General features: G+C 43.0%; 1 protein-coding gene and 1 pseudogene across 5 annotated transcripts in view; one reads left to right on the forward strand and one right to left on the reverse strand.

The window, feature by feature from the left end:
• Positions 1–23,762, reverse strand: part of RELN (reelin) — a 371,671-nt gene that overhangs the window by 93,302 nt on the left and 254,607 nt on the right. For all 5 annotated transcript variants that reach the window (XM_087967748.1, XM_087967745.1, XM_087967746.1 and 2 more), the window contains 8 exons: positions 21,492–21,697; positions 17,377–17,548; positions 16,775–16,975; positions 11,441–11,676; positions 5,701–5,858; positions 3,447–3,654; positions 1,480–1,556; positions 267–425 (listed from right to left, as the gene is read on the reverse strand). In XM_087967748.1, the coding sequence (XP_087823874.1) occupies positions 267–425; positions 1,480–1,556; positions 3,447–3,654; positions 5,701–5,858; positions 11,441–11,676; positions 16,775–16,975; positions 17,377–17,548; positions 21,492–21,697 (1,417 nt within the window). The remainder of the gene's footprint in view (positions 1–266; positions 426–1,479; positions 1,557–3,446; positions 3,655–5,700; positions 5,859–11,440; positions 11,677–16,774; positions 16,976–17,376; positions 17,549–21,491; positions 21,698–23,762) is intronic.
• On the forward strand, positions 22,751–22,850 carry LOC148130151 (small nucleolar RNA U3; annotated as a pseudogene).

Genomic DNA, 23,762 nt, shown 5'->3' on the forward strand with positions numbered 1-23,762 from the left:
TCTACACACCCGTCTGTCTGTCTGTCTGTCTGTCTGTCTGTCTGTCTGTCTATCTATCTATCTATCTATCTATCTATCTATCTATCTATCTATCTATCTATCTATCTATCTATCTATCTACCCACCCACCCACCCACCCACCCACCTACCTGTTCCAAGCATTGACACTATCCCTGTAGAATTACTAAGACCTGAATGATACCCTCTTTGTTAATTAATCGAATGGAAAAGTTATATATGCATGATATGTCGCTCTATGCACCTACCATGCTGAGGTTGCCACCACCGAAATGCAGTGGCTGATGTTTTGGCCTCCCAGGGCAATTCAATAGACACAATCTGTGGCTCCAAGAAAGACAAGAAGTCCAGTTCTCGTAGCAAAGTCCAGCTGATTCCATTGTCATTTGAATACTGGACCACAAGCCCTATGAATTAAAATGAAATAAAGCATCATTTTAAAGGCTCGGTAGCCAATGGGGGATCTAATGCCAATCTTAGGCCTTCCGATGATGCGACTTCTCCATGTCACAAACACAGAATCCATTACAGGTAGTCCTTGACTTACATCCATTCATTTAGTGACCATTCAAAGTTACAAAAGCCCTGGGGGAAAAAAGAGATTTGCTTTTGATAAGGTCCTCATACTTATGATGATTGCAGCATCCCCAAGATCTCTTGATCAAAATTCAGATGCTTGGTAGTTGGGGTGTATTGATGATGGTTGCAGCACACCAGCCAGATTCTGATGTACACAGATAATGGGAGAAACCAGATTCACGTACGATTGTGGGATTAACTTAACAATGATAGATTCACTTAACGATCATGGCAAAAAAAAAGAAAGGTTGCAAAATCAGCCATGACTCAGTTTGCCGTGCTTACAAATGGAAATTCTACTCCCAATAGTGCAGGGGGTGTGAAACTCAATTTCATAGAGGGCCACATCAGGGTTGTGTTTGACCTCAGGGGTCCAGGGTGGGCATGGCCAGCTGTCAACTTATAAAATAATTCTATGGTCTTTTTGGAGTGGCCAACAGAAAGGGAGGAGGGAAGCAGTGCAGCAGCTTGCAAAACCGAAACTGCATTCCATAAATGTTTTCAGAGATAGTAACCAGGTGACCGAAATTTCTGCCTGCAAAATTCTAATTGGAGGGCATGATTGATGACACTTGGCTATGGATGTGATCATAGGAACAGCTGATCGTCGGGAGGGGAAATAAAGAAATACTTTAAGGAGTGACTGGGCGGGAAAGAATGCAGTCAGTGATGTCGGGCACACGCACGATGTTGTGCAGGCGCGAAAAGGACTGACTGGGTGGGGAGGGGAGGGGTGGGCGGAGAGGGGCGGGGCCAGCCAGGGACACGATTTGCCAGTTCTCTGAACTGTGCAAAATCATAACAACCGGTTCTATAGAACCGGTCTGAACCAGTAGAATCCCACCCCTGGTTATATAGCTAACAAAATTAAAATGAATTTACCTTCGTTCCTGGCTCGGGGTCTGTTGCAGTCTGTACCAGCTGTTTTGCTTCCAATTTGTACATAGAACTGAACTAGTCTGTTTTTTTTAAAAAAAAAAAAAAGTTTAAAAAGTTAGTTTGGAAAAGAAAAAACACATCTTTAACGGTTGGGAATTGTTCCATCACATATAATTTCCCATATACAAGTGCTATTTAGCATTTAATTTTATATACTGTAGACCCTTGTTCAGTTATTCCTAGAGTCTTCAAACTTGGCAAGTTTAAGTCTTGTGGACTCCAACTCCCAGAATTCCTCAGCTAACAGGACTGGAGGAGGAATTCTGGGAGTTGAAGTCCACAAGTCTTCAAGCTGTCAAGTTTGAAGACCCCTGATTATTACTCTTATAATGAACAACTGACTGAAAATGTGAATATTTCTGATGGTTGAATGAAGTCTGCACTATGATATTTTCAATTTCATGTAAACATATTTGGCAATGAGTATAACAGATAATCAGAGTTGGAAGGGACCTTGTAGGTCATCTAGTCCAATCCCCTTCTCAAGCAGGAGACCCTACAACATTTCTGACAAATGGCAGTCCAATCTTTTCTTGAAAGTCTCAAGTGATGGCACTCCCACAACTTCTGAAGGCAACTTCTGTTCCATGGGTTGATTGTTCTCACTGTCAGAAAGTTTCTCCTTATTTCCAGGTTGAATCTCTCCTTGTTCAGTTTCCATCCTTTATTCCTTGTCTGGCCTTTGGGTGCTTTGGAGAATAGCTTGACCCCTTCCTCTCTGTGGCAGCTCTTCAAATATTGGACGACTGCTATCCTGTCTCCCCTGGTCCTTTTCTTCACTAGACTAGCTGTGCCCAGTTCCTGCAACCGTTCATCGTATGTTTAAGCCTCTAGTCCCCTGGTTGCTCTTCTCTGCATTTTTTCTAGAGTCTCAACATCTTTTTTATAGTGTGGTGACCAAAACTGGATGCAGTACTCTAGGTGTGGTCTTGCTTAGGCTTTATAGAGTGATATTAGTACCTCACTTGATCTCGATTTTACCCTCTGTTAATACAATTTAGGATGGCATTGGCTTTTTTGTACTTTTGTACTTTTGTATAAAGTACTACTAATCAGGCATATATAGCACTGTATTGTAATTCTGAAGTAAGTTCACTCTGTAGAACCAGAAATTTAATACAGGTAGTCCTTGAATTACAACAGTTCATTTAGTGACCATTCAAAGTTACAACAGCAGTGAAAAAAGTGACTTATGACCATTTTTCACACTTACGACCATTGCAACATTCCCACGGGCAGGCGATCAAAATTCGGACTCCTGGCAACTGACTCATATTTATGACCGTTGCTGTGTCCCAAGGTCATGTGATCACCTTTTGTGACCTTCTAACAAGCAAAGTCAATGGGGAAGCCAGATTCACTTAACAACCGGATTACTAACTTAACAACTGCAGTGATTCACTTAACAATTGGGGCAAAACTCATTTAACAAATGTCTCACTTAACAGCAGAAATCATAACACAGGATAAAACTCAATTAGCAACTGTCTCACTTAACAATTTAGCAGACATTTTGGGCTCAATTGTCGTTGTAAGTCAAGGACGACCTGTATCATGCTAACCTCTTATAACAGCTATGTTATCTGTATGTAGATGATGCACATGAATCTTCAAAATCATTGAAAACAAGAAATTATTTCATCTAAAACAGGGGTCTCCAACCTTGGCCCCTTTAAGACACGCGGACTTCAACTCCCAGAATTCCTCAGCCAGTGTTGCCCATCATTCTGCATCGCTGGCTGAGGAATTATGGGAGTTGAAGTCCACAAGTTTTAAAATGGCCGAGGTTGGAGTGCTGTGATTTAATTTTAAAACATTGTCTGTTCTGAGGGGGAAAAAATCTGAATTTTTCATGGTCTCATAAAATCTATGGCAAAATGAAATTTTTAGAAACAAAATATAAAGTTGACCTGATGCCTGTGGTATCCAGAGGGACGGTTCGTGCTTCCCTCTTGCCCAAACCACCAAAGTAAAGAGATTTGCCATCGCTTAATATTCCGCAACCATTTCCAACTTGGGCTCCAGTTATCTTGTACCAAAGGGGGCTCAGCTTCCTCTCAAATCTGTCAAACATCTCGCTGGGATTAGGGACATTAGACACACAGGTTCCATGTGAAGCTTCAGAAAAGGAAATGAAAAATATATATATGGGGATACATTCTGGAAAAAGTCTTCAATGCAAAGGCCAAGAACTGGCAAACAAATATATACGCAGTATTTTATATTAGTGATATACTATATCTTATCTTTTTATAAATATATATATATAAAAGTGAAAGACCACTCATGAATCATCACAAAATCTCCAGAACCGTAAAGCCTACAAACTTGAAATTTGGCACGTATGTTCCTCTTGGCTTCTAGGTGCTCACTAGGAAAGGATTTTTCCAAATGACTGTCAGAGCATTAGTTTTTCCTATATTATTATTAACACACTCTGATGCTAAAGAGTTCTACTCCCCTGCCCCACCTGAAAAGAAATCTGATCCTAATGCAAAACACAAGCAGAGGAGTTTCAGTTTCACAGCAGCAACCAGCTTTATTACTGAATAGTTGAGCTAAGCCACTCCCAGGCTCTTTGCTGTCTCCTTCTTGCTCACACAGGAAATACTGTTTCAGTTTCCAAACAGCCCTTAACTCTCACGCACTGACAGGACGCTAGCCAGATGAATACCGATGGATGCCAGTAGGCAGAGGCACAATTCCCCCCCCTTTATTTTCCTCCCCAAAAACTAAGCCCGAACCACATAGTTTCATAGCGAAGCACGGGTATCAAGCTAGTATTATATATGCAGTATTTTATATCAGTGATATACTATATTAATATATATTAGTATTTCTTGGGAAGGCCGAAGATCATCACATTCCGTTATTCCCATTTAATATCCTTTCGTCTGTAAATCTCTCAATTCTCCAATCACGTGTATTTTTTTCCCTCCAATTTCAACTTTCCTTTGTAAGAGAAGGTGTCGCAAAGAGCATTCACTGGCAATGATACGGTTCTCAGAGAAAATATTTATAAGGCCCTTTAAAGCTGGTTTTTAGTTATGTTGAAGTTTAGGGTCTGGAGGCTGGCCTTTTAGGGTCTTCAAACTTGGCAATTTTAAGACCTGTGGACTTCAAGCCCCAGAATTCCCCAGCCATGATGGAATTGAAGTCTACAAGTTGAAGTCGACAAGTGTTGAATATTGTCAAGTCTGGGGAATCCCTGAATGAAAGCAAAGAAAACATGGCAACTAATATGAACAGAAATGTTCCCAGAAGCTTATATAAACAAACACATCACAAGCCTAGCAAGTGTTTGTGTTTACAAAACCCTAACTACAGAAACAAGTAGAAATAGTGATTTTAGGCATGGCTTTCTGAACTGATTTATCTTTGGATACTTTATGAGTTAAAAATACTGTGGGTAGAGTGCTGATTAATTGATAGATGAGATAGATAGTACTGATTAATTGATAGATAGATAGATAGATACAGGCTTTGAATGTAATTTCTTTTGTGATAATCTTGTGTTTGTGTCTTGTGTGTGTATGTGTGTGTGTGTGTCTACATCTATCATCATCTTCTTTTAACGACCCCATAATAACCCCTTGAGGGGTGGATTCTGGGCAACTGAATGGAGCTAGCAGAGTGTTTTCTGGCCGGATGCCCTTCCTGTCTCCAGTTTTGTTTTGCAGATATATTGTTTTGTTCAGCAGATATATTCCCATTGTGAGAGAAATATCTGCCTCTACCTAAGATCGAACTCACAGCCTCCTGATTGTGAGGTGAGAGATTCACCTCTAGGCCACCGCACCACTCTGTATGTATCTATATTTGTCTCTATCTATTAATCTATCTATCCATCCATCCATCCATCCACCCATCCAATGTTTTATCAACAAGAATAAAATGCAGAACAAAGGAAACAGGAAAACATATTCAACAGTAACAAATAAATTTTTTAAAGTATAAAAATAAGTAACCCAAACATCAAACAAATCTAACAACGTACCAATGGCTCATTTCTTTTGCATAGTCTATAGATATTGTTCATGTCTGTGTGTCTACTGATGGCTAATTTGTCAGAGTGCCAAGCTTCTAGAAATTCCCTGGCGGTTTCTGACTTGAACGAGCTGTTTCGTGCTGAAATTCATGGTGACTCTACCTGTTAAAGCTTACCTGTATAGGCCATGTCACAAAAACAGACGCCTGAAATGCAGTCTCCCTGGCCATTGCAGTAGTTGGGACACGGCTCTGAAATATACACCCCGTCCAAGCCAAAGGGAGGAAGGCTCTTTTGCGAGCGGCTCTCTTGTATCCAGCGGAACCTGGTCTTTCTACATTGAGGGGCAGAAATACCAAAGCTGTTGCTGATTTCTTTGAAAACGTGTGCTAGTTTGCAAATTTTTATTCTCCAAAGACATAACCAAGTTGTTTTGTGGGCTTAAGTATCTCTGTATAACATGTTCCATGGGACAATGGGATACACATAATTTTATATGACACCCATCTGATTACTAGAGTGATTGTGGGTGGCTGATCATCTACATATTTCATTCCTTCTTTCCTTCCTTCTTTCTTTCTTTCCTTCCATCCGTCTGTCCTTCCTTCCTTCCTCTTTCTTTCCTTCCTTCCTCTTTCTTTCCTTCCTTCCTTCTTTCTTTTTCTTTCCTTCCATCCATCCATCCGTCCTTCCTTCCTCTTTTCTTCCTTATTTCTTTCTTTCTTTCCTTCCTTATTTCTTTTTCTTTCTTTCTTCCATCCATCCATCCTTCATTCCTTCTTTCTTTCCTTCCTTCTTTCTTTCCTTCCTTCCTTCCTTCCTCTTTCTTTCTTTTCTCCTCCCTCCCTCCCTTCCATTTATATGGCTACCCACTCACTCTCAGTGACTCTGGGCAGCATACAAACAATTTAAAAAACCCAATATAAACCAATAGTATTTAATGATTACTGACTCAAAATAAGACAGTACAACTACAAAACCACGAAAACCTTACTATTTTTAAACTACTGTGTTTGAATGACTGAATCAACACGATTATGCTGAAATAAAACGATGAGCCGTAGTGGCACAGTGGTTAGAATCCAACATTGCAGGCTATTTCTGCTGGTTGACAGGAGTTCGATCCTCACCAGGCTCAAAGTCGACTCCCCCCTCCAGCCTTCTGAGGTTGGTAAAATGAGGACTCAGATTGTTGGAGGCTGACTCTATAAATCGCTTAGAGAGGGTTGTGAAGCACTGTGAAGCGGTATATAAGTCTAAGTGCTATTGCTATTGTGTCAAGCACAGAATAAGATACAGTACAGTACAGATCAGTTTCAGGATTTCAGCCACAATCCGATTTGGTCGTGACTGAATTGTCTGCGCATGCATGGACAAACACCCCCCCCCCCAAATGGTGGCAAAGGGGAAATTGGTGCAGAAAGGGAATATTTCCATGCCGATTTTGTTCGCCATCCGATTTTTGAAGCATGACCCGATTCAAAATTCGGGCAGATTTTTTGTTCACCACCCGATTTGGTCGTGAACAGGAGTGTTCGCAACCCGAGGTTCCACTATAGGTGGTATCCGTGGGCACCAATGTGCCATAAACTCATGGAACCCACTAGTACAGTGATGGCTAACCTTTTCCATGTTGAATGCCAAAAGTGCCTGCGCTCGCTTGCCTGCACCCATTATGCAATGCACGTGTGACTCCTCCCATCTCCCTGCACCATACGCCTCTGTGCATGCGCACCCCCCCCACCAGCCAGCTGATTGTTGGGTATCTGTGCACGCATACTCAGTGGGGCTCTTCTGGGAGACCTCTCGCATGCTGGCAGAAGTGGCTCTGTGTGCTACTACTTGCATGTGTGCCATAGGTTCACCATCATGGCACTAGTCTCTCTCCTCTCTGACATTCAGAATAAATATCATGTCATTCATGCCACGCCATGCCATGCCATGCCATCTCTCACCTCATCCTATCTCATCCCATCCCATGCCTCCTCCTCTCCTCCCTCCTCTTCTCCCATCCCATCCAGGGGTGGGATTCAAATATTTTAACAACTGGTTCTGTGGGCGTTGCTTATTTGGTGGGTGTGGTTTGGTGGTCATGTGACTGGCTGGGCGTGGCCAACTCAACATCACTCACATCGAGGCACGCATCTCCTCACCAGGTCTCTCATGACCGTGGAGATGCTGCAACAGTCATAAGTGTGAAAAACGGTCATAAGTCACTTTTTTCAGTGCCATTGTAACTTTGAATGGTCACTCCACATAAGCAAAGTACCAGCAAAGGAGGGGAAAAAAACTCCAGAGAAGTTCCTGAGACAGGAAGTCTAGTCCTGCCAAGAATGTAATAAGGGTTAACGGAGAGGCAGTTTCTGTAAGCAACACCAGAATGTTTCCTTCCTGCCTTCCTTACAGGATTAGGCCAGTAATTTCTTCTAACAACCTGTTATCTGAACTGCTTAGAATGTTAACAACCGGTTCTAGCCAATAGCTGCGAACTGGTAGAATCCCACCCCTGATCCCATTCCATTCCCTGCCCTTTCTTACCCAACCCTACCATGTTCAACACACTTACAAGCAACAGCCTCAATGGTAGGGAAACAATCCCATCTCCTTGTCTACTGTTTAAAAAAAAAACACCCTAATTCCCAAATTGGATAATCTGAATTTATACATCGGCAGCCTACAATGGAAGGAGTCAAACAAAACTTTGTATAATTGAGCCCACAATAATCCACACAAATTCGACAGATGGGTTTCACTAGTATATCGACAGCAAATACCACGTGAAAAATCTATATATTCCTCTGAACAGGTTGGTTGGAGGCAGAATTTATACACAACAAAGAAACGTTCCCATAACACACTGCAACTTCGAATAGACTCCATTACCATTAATGGAATTGGTTCCAAAGGGAATATTTTTAGATCCGGGTGCAAATCTGTCACAACTGTTATAGCATGGATACAGAGAAGGCGGGGAATAACATCCCATCTGTAATTGCAATCGATAAATGCAATTATGCTGATTAGCTTGATTAGCATTCTTGGGGAGCTGAAAAATGTTATGTCGAGTCTGGTGCCTCGTCCCAGTTATATGACAGACATAATGTGAAACAGGCTGCCTCTTATCGATTGGGTACTGTTTCCGTTGGGCAAAGCAATCTCATCAGTGTCTGTGTGACTTGGCAATTGTGTTTGTTGGTTAATTAAAGGAAAATACTTTTGAGTAGAACGCTCACTGTTTATGTGTTTTCATCCTACCAAGAAGGCTCTTCGTTCTCTAAACTATTACAGCATGCCTTGTGCTGTAATTATTTGTTAATGGAGTAACAGAAGGAGATTGTCTAAAAACACTTAGACAAGAAGATAAAATACATTTGGCCAGGCTGTTAAAAAAAAAAAAGAGAAGAGATGCAATTAAAAAAAAACACACATTACAAGTAGAGCTGTTTGTTAAATTTTTAGCTATTGTACTAATATCTTGGAAGAAGAGGAGACTTGGTTATGATTCTGAGCAAAACAGAAGAACAGAGCAGAATAATGGAGCTGGAAGGGACCATGGAGGTCTTCTAGTCCAACCCCTTGGTCAAGCAGAAGACCCTATACCCATGATGGCGAACCTACAGCACGCGTGCTGGAAGTGGCCCATAGAGCCACTTCTGCCGGCACGCTAGAGGTCACACAGAAGAGCCCCACTGCGCATGCACATGCACCGCACGGCCAACAGCTGATTGTCGGGTATCTGGCGTGCATGCGAACAGGGAGGGGGTGTGCGGGAGACGTATGTGCATGCACAGAGACAGGTGGCGTGGGCATGCGGGGTCTTGCGTGCATGCGCAGGGGCGTGCCCAACCCACTTGTATTGCCTTCTGGGTGCTGGCACACAAGCGCGCGCGCGTGGGAGCGAGCACGCAATTTTCGGCACAGGAGCCCAAAAAGGTTAGCCACCACTGCCCTATACCATTTCAGACAAGTGGCTGTCCAGTCTCCTCTTAAAAACCTCCAGGGATGGAGCACCAGTGGTAAAATGCTACCGGATGAGCTGAACCGGTAGCAAAAATTGCTACCGGTTCGGCCGTACAGGTAATTTAAAAAAAGCTCTGACGATCAGCGGAGAGAAAAGCGCAGGATCATCCCTCCCACCTGCCCCCTGAGCTTTTCTGTTCTTTATACTCTCGGCTGATTGGCGCTGCAGGTCTCAGTTGGTGTTTGGAAAGCTGCTCACGCGCGTTAGATATGCGTCTGCGCACGCGCGAAGAGTGTGATCACAGAACCAGTAGGGAAACTGGTAGAATCCCACCACTGTGGAGCATCCACAACCTCTGGAGGCAAATTGTTCCACTGGTTAATTGTCCTCACTCTTAGGAATTTTCTCCTTAATTCCAGGTTGTTTCTCTCCTTGATGAATTTCCATCCACTGTTTCTGGTCTTGCATTCTGGTGCTTTGGAGAATAGCTGGACCCCCCTCTTCTTTGTGGCAGCCCCTCAAATATTGGAATGTCACTATCATGTCACCCCTAGTCCTTCTTTTCAAGGTGTTATACTTCGTGGAATCCTCCCACCTTACGTTCAGAAATAATAACTGAAAATAATTGTAAAGGGTTTTAGTCTCCAAGAAAGAGTTACCTGTTAGAAGTTAGAGAAAAGGAAATTCTAATGTTGTCTGGGCATTTCAAAGAACATGGTGTGACCTTGGTGATACAGCTATTATGGCTTCCAATTTAGTTTCTGGATTCTCGTAAAATACAGGTAGTCCTCGACTTATAACTTTTCACTTAGTGACCATTCAAAGTTACAACGGCACTGAAAAAAGTGACCCATTTTTCCACACTTATGACAGTTGCAGCATTCCCATGGTCAGCTGGTCAAAATTCAGATGCTGACTCATATTTATGATGGCTGCAGTGTCCTGGGGTCATGTGATCTGCTTTTGCGAACTTTCGACCAGTGAAATCAATGGGGAAGCCCGATTCGCTTAACAACCATGTTACTCACTTTAAAAAAAAAATGCCACGATTTGCTTAACCACTGTGGCAAGAAGAGTTGTACAATGGGACAAACTCACTGAACCGAGATTTCACTTTGGGATCAGTTGGGGTTGTAACTCCCTGAAGTCGATAAAAGTTAGTAACCCGGTTGTTAAGTGAATCCGGCTTCCCGTTTTGACTTTGCTTGTCAGAAGGTCACAAAAGGGGAATCACGTGACACACACCCCGGGACACTGCAACGATCATAAATAGGAACCAGTTGCCAAGCGGCTGAGTTTTGATCGTGGAGATGTTGCAAAAGTCGTAACTTTGAAAAACAGTCGTAAGCAGCGGTGGGATTCGGACTGGTTCGGACCGGTTTGGGCGAACCAGGTGTTCAAGTTACAGCTGGTTCACTGAACCAGCATTTCACCTGACCGGCTGGCCCCTCCCCTCCTGCCCCGCCCCTTCCAGGAGTCTCCACGTGGCCCATTTTTGATGGAGGTAAGTGCAGGGTCTGTGCGGAGGTTCGGGGAGGAGAAAAAAATGGGCCTTCTGGAAGTCCAGAAACGGGCCTGGTTCCGGCTTCTGGAGGGTTTCCAGAGGCTGGGGAAGGCTGTCTTTGCCCTTCCAAAAGCCCAGGGGAGGCCTCTGGACCCTTGGGAGGGCACAAACGGCCTCCCCCAGGCTCTGGAGATCCACCAGAAGCCAGAAACAGGAAATTCTGGTGGCCCCGCCCACCATGGCCCCGCCCACCCAGCAACTGGGCAGCGAATTGGTTGCTTGGATTTTTTAATCCCACCCCTGATTGTAAGTCATATATTTCAGTTACAACTTTGAACGTTCACTAAACAAACTGTTGTAAGTCGAGGTCTACCTGTGTTTGCCAATAAGCCCTGTTGGGAGATGGAGATGTCACATAACTGGGTTTAAATCCATAAATATCTCAAGTTACCTCGCAGCGAGCGATCTCGGAACAACAATAGTGATCCTTGTCCACTCTTCAAAATCTCCCGCGTAATACATGGTTGGCGCCGTCAATTCCCTGGTGCTCCCTTCGCATCCTTTCACCCCGGGGGATGCTGGGAAGCAGCCCTCCTTCACCAACGACCAAGACAAGCCGGCATCGTGGGAATACTGAAGAAGAACTGGAGCCGAGCTACTGAACTGATCCGTGCATCCAATGTTCAGCTGCGAAGTTGAAAACATGTTGAAGGTGTAAGAGGAACAGAGAAGTGTTAAACTGCAGGGGTCTTTCAAACTTGACAGTTTTAAGACTTGAGGACTTCACCTTTTAGAATTCCTCCTCCAGTCATGTTAGTTCAGGAATTCTGGGAGTTGAAGTCCACAAGTCTTAAACTTGCAAGTTTGAAGACCCTTGGGTTAAAGCAACGACTTGTGTGGCGCTTAACACCGATAGATAACGATGCGCATAAATCTGTTTTTAATTTTTGGATACGTACTTTTATTCCGTTCCTTTTTTCATAATTGCTTGCATATTTTTTTAAAATCACATATACCTAAACCTTTTTGTTCTCTTTAAATGCACAAGTGTGTATAAATAACAGATAACAGATAATCAGAGTTGGAAGGGACCTTGTAGGCCATCTAGTCCAACCCCCTGCCCAAGCAGGAGACCCTACACCATTTCTGACAGATGGGAATCCAATCTCTTCTTAAAAGTCTCAAGTGATAGCGCTCCCACAACTAGTTGGTTGATTCAGAGGTGGTGAATTCAGCAGGTTCTGACCAGTTCTGGAGAACTGGTAGCAGAAATTTTGAGTAGTTGGGAGAACCGGCAAATACCACCTCTGATTGGAGATTTTACAGTATCCTTCCCCTGCTATGCCCACCAAGCCACGCCCACAGAAACGGTGGTAAAAAAATTTGAATCCCACCACTGGGTTGATTGTTCTCACTGTCAGAAAGTTTCTCCTTATTTCCAGGTTAAATCTCTCTTTGTTATTTAATTCCAAAATATTCAGTGACAGAAGGAACAGTGCAAACTGCATTCAGCCTCATCAGTAGCTATGCTGACTGGAATTTCTGAACTGCTGGATACACCTAACAGCAACTAACAGTAACAGAGTTGGAAGGGACCTTGGAGAGCATCTAGTCCAACACCCTGCTCATGCAGGAGACCTATATTATTTTTGACAAATAGCTGTCCAGTCTCTTCTTAAAAGCCTCCAGTGATGGAGCACATCACAACTTCTGGATGCAAGCAGGTTGTTTCTTTTCACTGTTAGGAACACACCAATATGAAACTAGTATCTCATCCAGAACGCGTATACAGAAAAACCTTGAATTATGGCCACAATTGAGCCCAAAATTTCTGTTGCTAAGCCAGCCAGTTCTTCAGTGAGGTTTGCCTCATGTTACAACCTTCCTTGCCACAGTTGTTAAGTGAATCACTACAGTGGTTATGTTAATAACACGGTTGCTAAGTGAATCTGGCTTTCCCTTTGACTTTGCTTGCTTAGAAGATTGCCAAAGTTGATTGTGTGAGCCCGGGACATTGCAACCGTCACAAATACATGCCAGTTGCCAAGCATCTGAACTTTGATCACATGACCAGGGGGGATGCTGCCATGGTCGCGGGTGTGAAAAATGGCCGTGTGTCCCTTTTTGAGGGCTGCTGTAACACTGAACAGGCAGTAAATGGAAGGTTGCAAGGCAAGGTCTACAATGGTGGGATGCTTACGGTTCTCACTGGTTCTAGCGATCCAGTTACACCGGTCAACAGTTGGCCCCTGCCCTTTCTTGTCCTATATTTCCTTTGTTTGTAGCTCAGCTGACTTGCGCGGCAGAGTGGATTGCTGCACCTCAGCTGTTTTAATCACCAGCACTGATGATAAGGTAAGTATTCAAGCTTAAAATTGCTGCTTTTAGAACGTTCCGCGCACGCACAAAGCACACACCCACAGAACCGATAGTAAAAAAGTTTGCATCTCTCGTGGTTCGCCGGCAGCCGATGCAGACGGCAGCAGAATCGGACAGTGGGGAAGAATGGGGACCAGTCAGGGAGTCTGGAGAGGACTCGGACGAGGGTCCTGTGTCCAATGCAGGGATGGGGCCAGGACCATCAGGGAGTGGGGTGCTGACTCCGGAGCCTGGCAGCAGCGAGGCAGAGGATCCAGGGGAGCCTGTTCCCAGTGCACATGTGCGCAGAGCTGCTAGATGGTGAGAGCAGCTGAAACAAAAGGGGCAACTCAGGAGTAAGACTGGGAGGTGATTGCCCTTCCCATAAGAGATAAAAGTCAGGCCAAGATGATGAAACCTTTGCAGGAAGGAAAGTAGTTTGATCGGTTCCGAGTCATCCTTGAAGCTCTTTGTACTTTGATTGGTTTTTCTTGTACTTCGGTTGGCTTCTTTTCTAGTTAATTGGATACTTCTGTTTTGGCAGCACTTCACAGAACTGAAAGGTGTGTGCTTATCTTGGGGGACTGTTTGAGATTAATTCCGACTGGGAATGAAAGCAATTCCCAGTGTTGCAATAAAATAGGTTTTGTTTTTAAAACAAGTTCGTGGATAATTATGGTTTACAAAGCCTGGTTCTGAACAGCATCCCACCACTGGAGGTCTACCTGTACTTTGTACAGTTTCAGGATAATGAATTGACTTTTATTCTAACTTAAATCTTAGCATTATTCTAAATATTGCAGTGCATTTTGTAAAAAGATCTTAAGACAGGCACATGTGACCGTGTTTTATGGACTACATTAGGGAAAACTTGCAACAAACATTACATGCAACAGAATGTTTCTCAGTTTGTATATCATTTTGTCAATGCAATGTCAAAACAGAGTGATATTATTTTACAAGTCCCCCTGTGGTTGCCAGCTCCCCCTATTTATAGAAGAGTGGGAATTATATTTGAAAACGTGCTTGTAAACATACGGTGTTTTTAAAAAAATAATTCTGTTTGTACATTATTCTGTGCCCACGGTTACGCAAGCCTCATGTATTTGTCAACAGCTTGTTAAATTTCTAGTGCAATCAATCTCAAGAATTTCCAGAAGAATTTAATTATGAACCCAATGAAAGGTTGATGGCAACTAAGACAGTGCAGCTTGCTAACATGGCTCAGCTTTTGTTTGAATCTAACATTATTCTGGGGGAAATAGAAAGGGGAAAAGACTCGGTGGTGAGATTCAAATAATTTAAGAAACGGTTCGCCCAGGGTCAGGTTGGTTGTTGTGGGAGACATGGCCCATCCTCATCCTCCAGCTCCACCACACATGGGGGGACGAGCCTCCTGCGATGGCCAATCTGACTATGGGAGAACTGGTTGTTAAATTAAACCCACCCGCCTGGCTATCAGTGGATCCTGGGCGCTGCGCTGCAATGAAGAAACGGGCAACGGAGCGGCTGGCACGAGGGAAGGAGGAGGAGCAGGGAGAAGAAAGAGGGAAAGCGGCCTTCTCCTTCCCTCGCGCTGGCTGCTCCATTACCTGTTTCTCCATTGCAGCGCAGTGCCCAGGATCCATTTTGATAACGGAGTGCTGGTGGTGCCCATGGTATTCTCTGGCATTATTCTAACACAAGCAATCAATCCCAAAGGTGCTTTTTTTTTCAGGAGGCAACTGGACTTCCTGTTTTTTTTTCTTTTGAAGATGTTTCCCTTCTCATCCAAGAAGCTTCTTCAGCTCTGACAGAACAGTGGGGAATGGAAGGATTTATACTCCTTGCAGACAGCTGGTCATTTGCATCCTTTTAGAGGGTCGTTGAGGCCACTTGGAGGTTTATCTGTGTCCTCAGGGTCACCTGATTGGCGATCCTGTTCCTGTAGTCTGCAATTTTTCTCTGGAAATCCATTCCTACTCTCATACCATGCCAAGGGTCTTCATCCCAAATTGTATAGCTAAAAGTCTGTAGAAATTCTCAGTCATCCTGGTCATGGTTGTCCCAAAGATGCTTTTTTCAAGAGGCAACTGGACTTTCTTGTTTTTTCTTTTGAGGACGTTTCGCTTCTCATCCAAGAAGCTTCTTCCGCTCTGACAGAACAGTGAAGAACGGAAGGATATCCTGTCAGAGCGAAAGACGCTTCTTGCATGAGAAAGTTCAAATGTTCAAAGCCTTTATTGTCATTGTGCATCATAGTATACAATTAAATTGTTTTAGCCTCTACTGGTGCAGTCCATACAGGAATACAAGACAACATGAATAATATAAAGAATAATCCCTATACAAGTGGTTAGCAAAAAAAATTAGTCATACGTTTCCATATGTACGTCATATTCTGCACAACATGTGTATTACTCTGGTGTAAGATCTTATATCATGGTATATACCAGTGATGGCTAACCTTTTCCTCATCATGTGCCGAAAGTGTGTGTGCGTGCCTCCAAGCATAATGCAATGTATGTACGACCCCCACCCCCTGCGCATGCATGTGTAACCCCCCTGCGCCCCCGCCCCTGCACATGCGTGCGCTCCTTCCCTCATGTGCACCTCCCTCCATGCATGAGCAGTAGACACTCAACAATCAGCTGGCTGGGGGGATGCATGCACACATGCGCAGTGGCGCTGTTGCCGGCAGAAATGGCTCTGCATGCCACTTCTGGCATGTGTGCCATAGGCTCGCCATCAGGGGTATATACATATTACACACTACACTAGCACCAGTGAAATTCGTCATATTAATCTGTTTGTGGTGCTATATTGTGTTTAGGAGTCTGACAGCCCGGTTTTTAAATCTGTTTGTCCAGCTGGCTATACTTTTGTGTATTCTGCCCAATGGTAAAAGGTAAAAGAAAAGAGACACTGGCCAGGGTGTGAATCAGACGTCTTTGAAAGAAAAAAAACAGAAAGTCCACTTGCCTCTTGAAAAAGTACCTTTGGGACAACCTGGATGAAATGAGAATCTCTACAGGCTTTTAGCTACAACTAATCAATATTTTTTCAATCCTACTTCTTCAAATTCCAACTTTTGCTTCCCCAGAATATCACACAGACACCTCATAATATCTGAATATTTCCCCCCCAATACATTCATTGCTATACTACCGATTTATTAATTGCTCCTAATTTTTCCTTTGGCTCTTACACCATACTTATTTTGTAGAGCAAGATTTGATCTTTTGAAAGAAGTTGGAAAAGGGCTCAGTACAAAGATCAGAAAGATAAATTTAAAATAAAAACATTCAAATTTGGGGTTTTTTTTCATAATGGACAATTTGTAATCTTACTGTCGACGTGCCGGCTTTTTATATGTATAGCTTAAGAGAATTAATCGTCTTTTAATTTAAAAAGTTTAAAGAGAGAGAGAGGTTGAGAGAGAAAATACCTTGAATTGAAGGACGTAACCTGGTTTCAGCACTAAATCCCGGGTCACTGCAAACCGATCACCATCTGACTTGCCAAATATCATTGCTGATGGGGTAGCCGAACAAAACGTTTCATTTTTGGGCATCCCTTCATTCGCTAACATTAGCCACATGCTGAGCTGGTTCATGGGGTAATCAAAGGCTGGTTTCTCATAAAAGTTCTAGTTGATATTAAAAAGAAAGAAAACATTTATTTATTTGTTCGTTCATTCATTCATTCATTCATTCATTCATTCATTCATTCATTCATTCATTTATCACACTTGTATGCTGCCCATCTTGTCAAAGGTGACTACAGGCAGCTCCTAGACATTGAAGAAAATGAAAAGAAAGAAAACTAGGTACGAATAAATGGGGACAATAGGGCAGGGAGGGTAGGCACGATTCTGCACTTATGCACGCACCTTGCAGACCTCTTAGGAACGGGGTGAGGTCAATAGTGGATAGTTTGAGGTTAAAGGAGTGGGGGGTTAGAGGATGTAACAACAGAGTCAGGTAGTGCATTCCCAGGCATTGACCACTCTGTTGCTGAAGTCGTATTTCCTGCAATCAATCTTATTACCTGAGGCAGGGTGGGGTTAGCCACAGGGATGATCTGTTTCAGCTTTTCGGAGAGAATGATGATGTCATCAATAGCCCACTGATCATAGCCCTCTCCCGAAAACACCGGCTGCCACCAACGGAATCGAGTGCAGGGGGTCTTTGCAGCAGGAGGGAGCTCCAGATAGACAAACCTAGAGGCAGACATTCCTCAGGTGTTAAAAAGCTAGGTGTAGGATGCAGACAAACACATGCATGCAAGTAAAAAGGATACCAGGGGAAAAATTGTTTCAACCAAACCAAGTTAAAATACAGATAATAAAAATTGCAACTGCTATCTTTTCCATTTCATTTAAGACTATAGGTAATCCTATCCCACATCTGATACCTGTACAATTAGCACAGGGGCCCCTCAAGGCTGTGTGCTTTCTCCACTTCTCTTCTCCCTATATACCAATGACTGCATCTCAAATGATCCATCTGTTAAAATACTGAAGTTTGTAGATGATACAACAGTGATTGCTCTCATTCGAGACAATGACGACTCCACATACAGACAAGAGGTTGTACAACTTGCCTTGTGGTGTGACTGGAAGAATCTGGAACTGAACGCACTCAAAACCGTAGAAATGGTGGTAGACTTTAGAAGAAACCCTCCCATACTACCATCTCTTACAATACTAGACAACACAGTATCAACAGTCGAGACCTTCACATTTCTAGGTTCTATTATATCACATGACCTAAAATGGACACCTAACATCAAAAACATCATCAAAAAAGCACAACAAAGAATGTTCTTCCTGCGCCAACTCAGAAAGCTCCAACTGCCCAAGGAGCTGTTGGTCCAGTTCAAGAGAGGAATTACTGAGTCTATACCTCTATAACTGTCTGGCTTGGTTCTGCAACCAAACAGGGCAGACACAGACTTCAGAGGATAATTAGGACTGCAGAAAAGACAATGGCTACCAACCTGCCTTCAATCGAGGACCTGTATCCTGCACAAGTCAAAAAGAGGGCTGTGAAAATATCTACAGACCCCTCACATCCCAGACATAAACTGTTTCAACTCCTACCCTCAAAATGACGCTATAGAGCAGGGGTGTCCAACCTTTCACCTTCCCTGGGCCACATTAGAAGAAGAAAATTTGGTTTGGGCCGCACATAATTAAATTAAATAATTAAATTAAATTAAATTAAATTAAATTAAATTAAATTAAATTAAATTAAATTAAATTAAATTAAATTAAATTAAATTAAATTAAATTAATAATAAAATAAAATAAAATTATTATTTATTATTAATTATTTATTATTAATTATTTATTTTTTATTTTATAATTTTCCGGCCAAATTTTGCGGGGTGGTGGGGGGAGGGGAAGAAAGCTCGCCTGCCTCGCGCCTACCTCTCCTCCTGCAAATGCAGCAGCGGCGGCAGCGGGGCAGAAGCAGCAGCGGCGGTGGCGGCGGCGGGCGGCGGCAGTGGCGACAGGGGCAGAAGCAGCAGCAGTGGCGGCGGCGGCAACAGCAGGAGGTGGTGGGGTGGGACTTTTGGGCTGCGGCTGCCTGCCTTTTCTGTTGCTCGCCTCGCCCGCCTCGCGCCTGCCTCTCCTCCTCCTCCTCGCTGGATCTTTCATGAAGGTTGGGGTGGGCGTTGGCCGCATTATGAGGCGACCTGGGCCGCATGCGGCCCGTGGGCCGCGGTTGGACAAGCCTGCTATAGAGCCCGGCACACCAGAACAACTAGACACGACAGTTTTTCCCCAAAGGCCATCACTCTGCTAAACAAATAATTCCCTCAACACTGTCCAACTATTTAGTAAGTCTGCACTACTATTACTGTTAATCTTCTCATCACTCCTTATCACCCATCCCCTCCCACTTGTGACTGTATGACTGTAACTTTGTCACTTGTATCCTTACAATTTATATTGACTGTTTTCCTATGATTTGATTACCTATTTATATCCTGTGATACTATTAAGTGTTGTACCTGATGATTCTTGACTCTTGACAAATGTATCTTCTCTTTTATGTACACTGAGAGCATTTGCACCAAAGACAAATTCCTTGTGTGTCCAATCACACTTGGCCAATAAAGAATTCTATTCTTCTATTCTTGACTTACAACCATTTGTCTAGTGACCGTTGGAAATTACAATGGCACTAACAAAAGTAACTTAAGCACCGTTTTTCATACATACAAACATTGCAGCATCCCCATGGTCACATGATTAAAATTTGGGTGCTTGGCCACTGGCACCTATTTATGATGGTTGCAGCATCCTGGGGTCATGTGATCCCCATTTATAACCTTCTAAGTTGGCTTCCAATGACTAAAGTCAACGGGGGAAGCCAGATTTGCTTAATGACCATATGATTCACTTAACAACTGCAGTATTTCCCTTAACAATTGCCAAAAAAGGTCATGAAATAGGGCAAATTGATTTTACTGTCTTGCTTAGCAATGGAAATTTTGGGCTCCATTGTGGTTGCAAGCTGAGGACTACCTGTACACAATAAAAAGGAAAGCGGTGAGTGAGAAAAAGGAAACTTTTTAATGTGGTTTCAAAATGATAAGGGTGTTAATATATCAATTAATTTGAAACAGTAAATTAAACCTAGGCTATATGGAATCGTATCGTATGACGCAAGGCTACTTTGTAAGCTGATGATGTATAAAGTTCAACTCAACTTTACAATGCCAGGAATCTACTGTGCTTGTGCTAGTACACAATATGTATTTAATTAGAAGTTTATCTGACTCGAAGGGCAGCTGTTTGCAGTTAAAAAAAACAGTTGGGCTATAATGTTTGGCTGAAAGACGGCAGTACTCCTTGTGTACTGAACCTGTACAATTCTAAAAAGCTCACGGATACATTATTATTATTTATTAAAGTCATATGCTGCTCACCTCACTGTTGCAGCCAATCTGGCTTATATAAAGGTTAAAAGATAACATGGAAGAATTTGCCAAGCGCAAATAACCAGGAACGTTCATTGAGTTCAAATATAGAAAAGTTTATTATTGCCACCTATTCACAAGAATCTGATCAAATAAGGGTGAAAGCTAAATTGATGCTTAGATAAGGCTCAATGGAATTCATGAGGGGGCTGGAATTGGGTGTCTTGTGGTTATGCAATGACTTCAAACTGATGACATGTTTAACGCCACCTTCCAGCTCAGCCTGGCTTCTCCCACACAATTACAATTATGAAAGATTAAATTTAAAAAAAATCTTAAAAACAAGAAGACAGGAGGGATATGGGGGAGGATTGTCTCTCTATATTAGGGGTCTTCAAACTTGGCAATTTTGAGATTGGTGGACTTCAATTCCCAGAATTCCCTAGGCAGCCATGCTGGCTGTGGGATTCTGGGAGTTGAAATCCATAAGTCTTAAAGTCACCAAGTTTGGATTCCATTGTTCTATACGGGTGTGTGTGTGTGTGTCAAACTTGATTTAATTGAGGGCCCTATCCAGGTTCGGTTTGACCTTGGGGGGCTGGGGGGGCTGTGGCCAGGATAGGCATGGCCAGCTTGATGTCACTCATGTCGGGGTACCTGTGGTGGCCCAAGCATCCTGCCAGCGAAAACGGGCTCCCGAGCTCCGTTTAAGGCTGCGATGGCCTCCTGCAATCCTCTGCCAGCAAAAACGGAGCTCAGGAGGGCAAAGGACCAGCCCGCAGTGTCTCTGCCAGCAAAAATAGAGCCATCCTGAGCTCCATTTTTGCTGGCAGAGGCACTGTGGGCCGGTCCTTTGCTGTTTCCAGGATGGCCCCACGGGCCAGATCTAAGCACCCCATAGGCCGGATCTGGCCCCCGGGCCTTGACACCCCTGCTCTATACCCTCAGCCACCCCCAGCATAGAGAATCCCTACTGGGTCCCCAAACTGGCTGGCAGAGTCAGGTTTTCAGGTTCTTCTGGAAGGCCAGGAATGTGGGGGGCCGACTTCCCCTCCAATGGGAGAATATTCCAGAAGGGAGGGGCCACGGCAGAAATGGCTCTTCCCCTGGACCTCCCAGATATTTAGCCAATGGGATCCAAAGCTGGAACGAGTGGGATGGGCCAATCCTCAGATAGGAATGTAAGGCTAATCATGCTGTTGTAGGTAGACATCAAGACTCTTCCACAGTACCTGGACTTGCTGAAGTCAGAGAAGTACATTTCTGCCAGGGCATGCCAGTTGATGCCTCCATTGTTGCTGTACTGCAAGAGAACTCCTTCTTCTCGGCTGTCTGGTTTGTTGCAGGAAGGACTCTCTCCGCCGATCTGAATGTAAAACTGGACAAAGTCTACCCAGGTGGTGTCCAGGTCCAAGCTCACCAATTGTCTCTTCCCAGCCTGGAAGCATACACGGAACAAGGAGAAAAAAAGCATTGTTGTTGTTGATGATGATGTTATCTAACCTCACACAGTGGACAATACAAAGTAGTAAAATTCACAAGGAGACTCAAATTGTAAGTGTGACCATGTGTATGAGAGGTTCTCTCTCTCTCTCTCTCTCTCTCTCTCTCTCTCTCTCTTTGTCTCAATCTCTCTTTCCCTCTCAACCTCTCTTTTTCTCTCAGCCTCTCCTTCTCTATCAACCTCTCTTTCTCAGCCTCTCTTTTTCTCTCAATCTCTTTCTCTCTCAGCCTTCCAATCTCAATCTCTTTTAGCCTCTCTTTCTCTCTCAATCTCTCTCTCTCTCAATCTCTCTATCAACCTCTCTTTCTCACTCAGCTTCTTTCTCTCTTTCTCTCAACCTCTCTATCAACTTCTTTCTCACTCAATCTCTCTCTCTCAGCCTCTATTTCTCTCTCAATCTCTCTCTCAGCCTCTCTTTTTCTTGCAGTCTCTCTCTTTCAGCCTCTCTTTCTCTCTCAGCCCCCGTCTCAATCTCTCAATCTCTCTCTATCAACCTCTTTCTCAGCCTCTCTTTCTCTCTCAATCTCTCTCTCTCTCAATCTCTCAATTTCTCTATCAACCTCTCTTTCTCACCCAGCCTCTCTTTCTCAATCTCTCTCTCTCTCAGTCTCTCTTTCGTTCTCTTTCTCTCTTTCTCCATCTACCTACCTACCGACAGATTTGGCCCTTGTTGGGTTCATGTCAATGAAACTGGTGGTTTAGCTAAGGAAATGTAGATGAATTGACTATATAAGCACTTTAAAAGTTATGCAAGCATGATTTTTATCCTCTTTTTACAATGATGGATATTTTTTCTATTCAGATTATGAATAGACCCATCTAGGAGAAAAAGTGAGAGCTATTTCTCTCAGCCGATTTAGAAAATGACATATTAAAAAGTGTTCATTTTAATTATTTATTATTGTTATTTCAAAATACATAACAATATGGCTGGCTGAAGAATTCTGGGAGTTGAAGTCCACGAGTTTTAAAGTTGTCTGTATCGAAACGACTAAACTTTCAGGGATCATTTCTATAGTATCCAACTAGAGAAATGCACTCAAACACTGGAGGCTTTCAAGAAGACATTGGACTGCCATCTGTCAGAAATGGTGTGGTCTCCTACTTGGGCTGGGGGTTGGACTAGATGACCTACAAGGTCCCTTCCAACTCTGTTAATCTAAAAGTGATTGGCTGATCTGTATTGCTTCGGTCCATGGTTTCCTATTCACCATATTCTTTCATTATACACCAGCTAATTTTCTATTGCCAAATGTAAATTGGTAGAATACAATAGGGATATTATTTTAAAATATAATCTGACTTTAGAACTACCTAAAATATGAATCAAATGAAAAGTAACAGCGAGACCTAAGTTGATGTATTCCTTCATCAAAGACTGTATAATTTCTTTCTTCCACTTTCTCTTTTACTGAAGAAAATCTGGTCTTTGATAGGATGATCTATATATTAGTGAACATGACATGATATTCTGGCTCTGGGTTCAAGCTGTGTGCATTTCCTAAGATAAACCAGCTATCTCGTTCCCCATGTAAACAGCCGAAATGCAATTCCAGATAGAATTGTTGTCGCTGTCGAAGCCTAAAATACAAAATCTCCTTTACCAGTGAGATGAATCATTACATCAATAGGTTTTAATTTTTTTCTTTTTTACAAAACAAAAAGACTAATTATTAAAATCACAAAGGAAATGTGGGGGGAGGAGATGAATTAAAAGAAGAGCACCCTGCCAAGAACCTTACATCCATAAAAAATAAAATTGCAGGCATTATAATGTAGAATTGCATTCTGAATTGAAAGGTTGCAACCATTTCTTGCACAGTTTCTTTTAAAAGAAAAATTATCTTTTAAAAAAAATATGCCTAGGACAGCTGCCTGTAAAAAAAAAAGTCTTTGATTAAAAACATCTCAGTCAGGCTGTTGCCAAGGTTAGTGACAGTGAGTGAAGCTTTAAAGAGGATATACCCAACACCTGCACCCTACAGATTAAGGAACTGCC

The sequence above is a fragment of the Notechis scutatus genome, chromosome 6 (assembly GCF_049901735.1).
Source record: "Notechis scutatus isolate UNSWTSFEM ecotype Mainland chromosome 6, rNotScu1.2, whole genome shotgun sequence".
In the NCBI taxonomy this organism is placed as follows: domain Eukaryota; kingdom Metazoa; phylum Chordata; class Lepidosauria; order Squamata; family Elapidae; genus Notechis; species Notechis scutatus.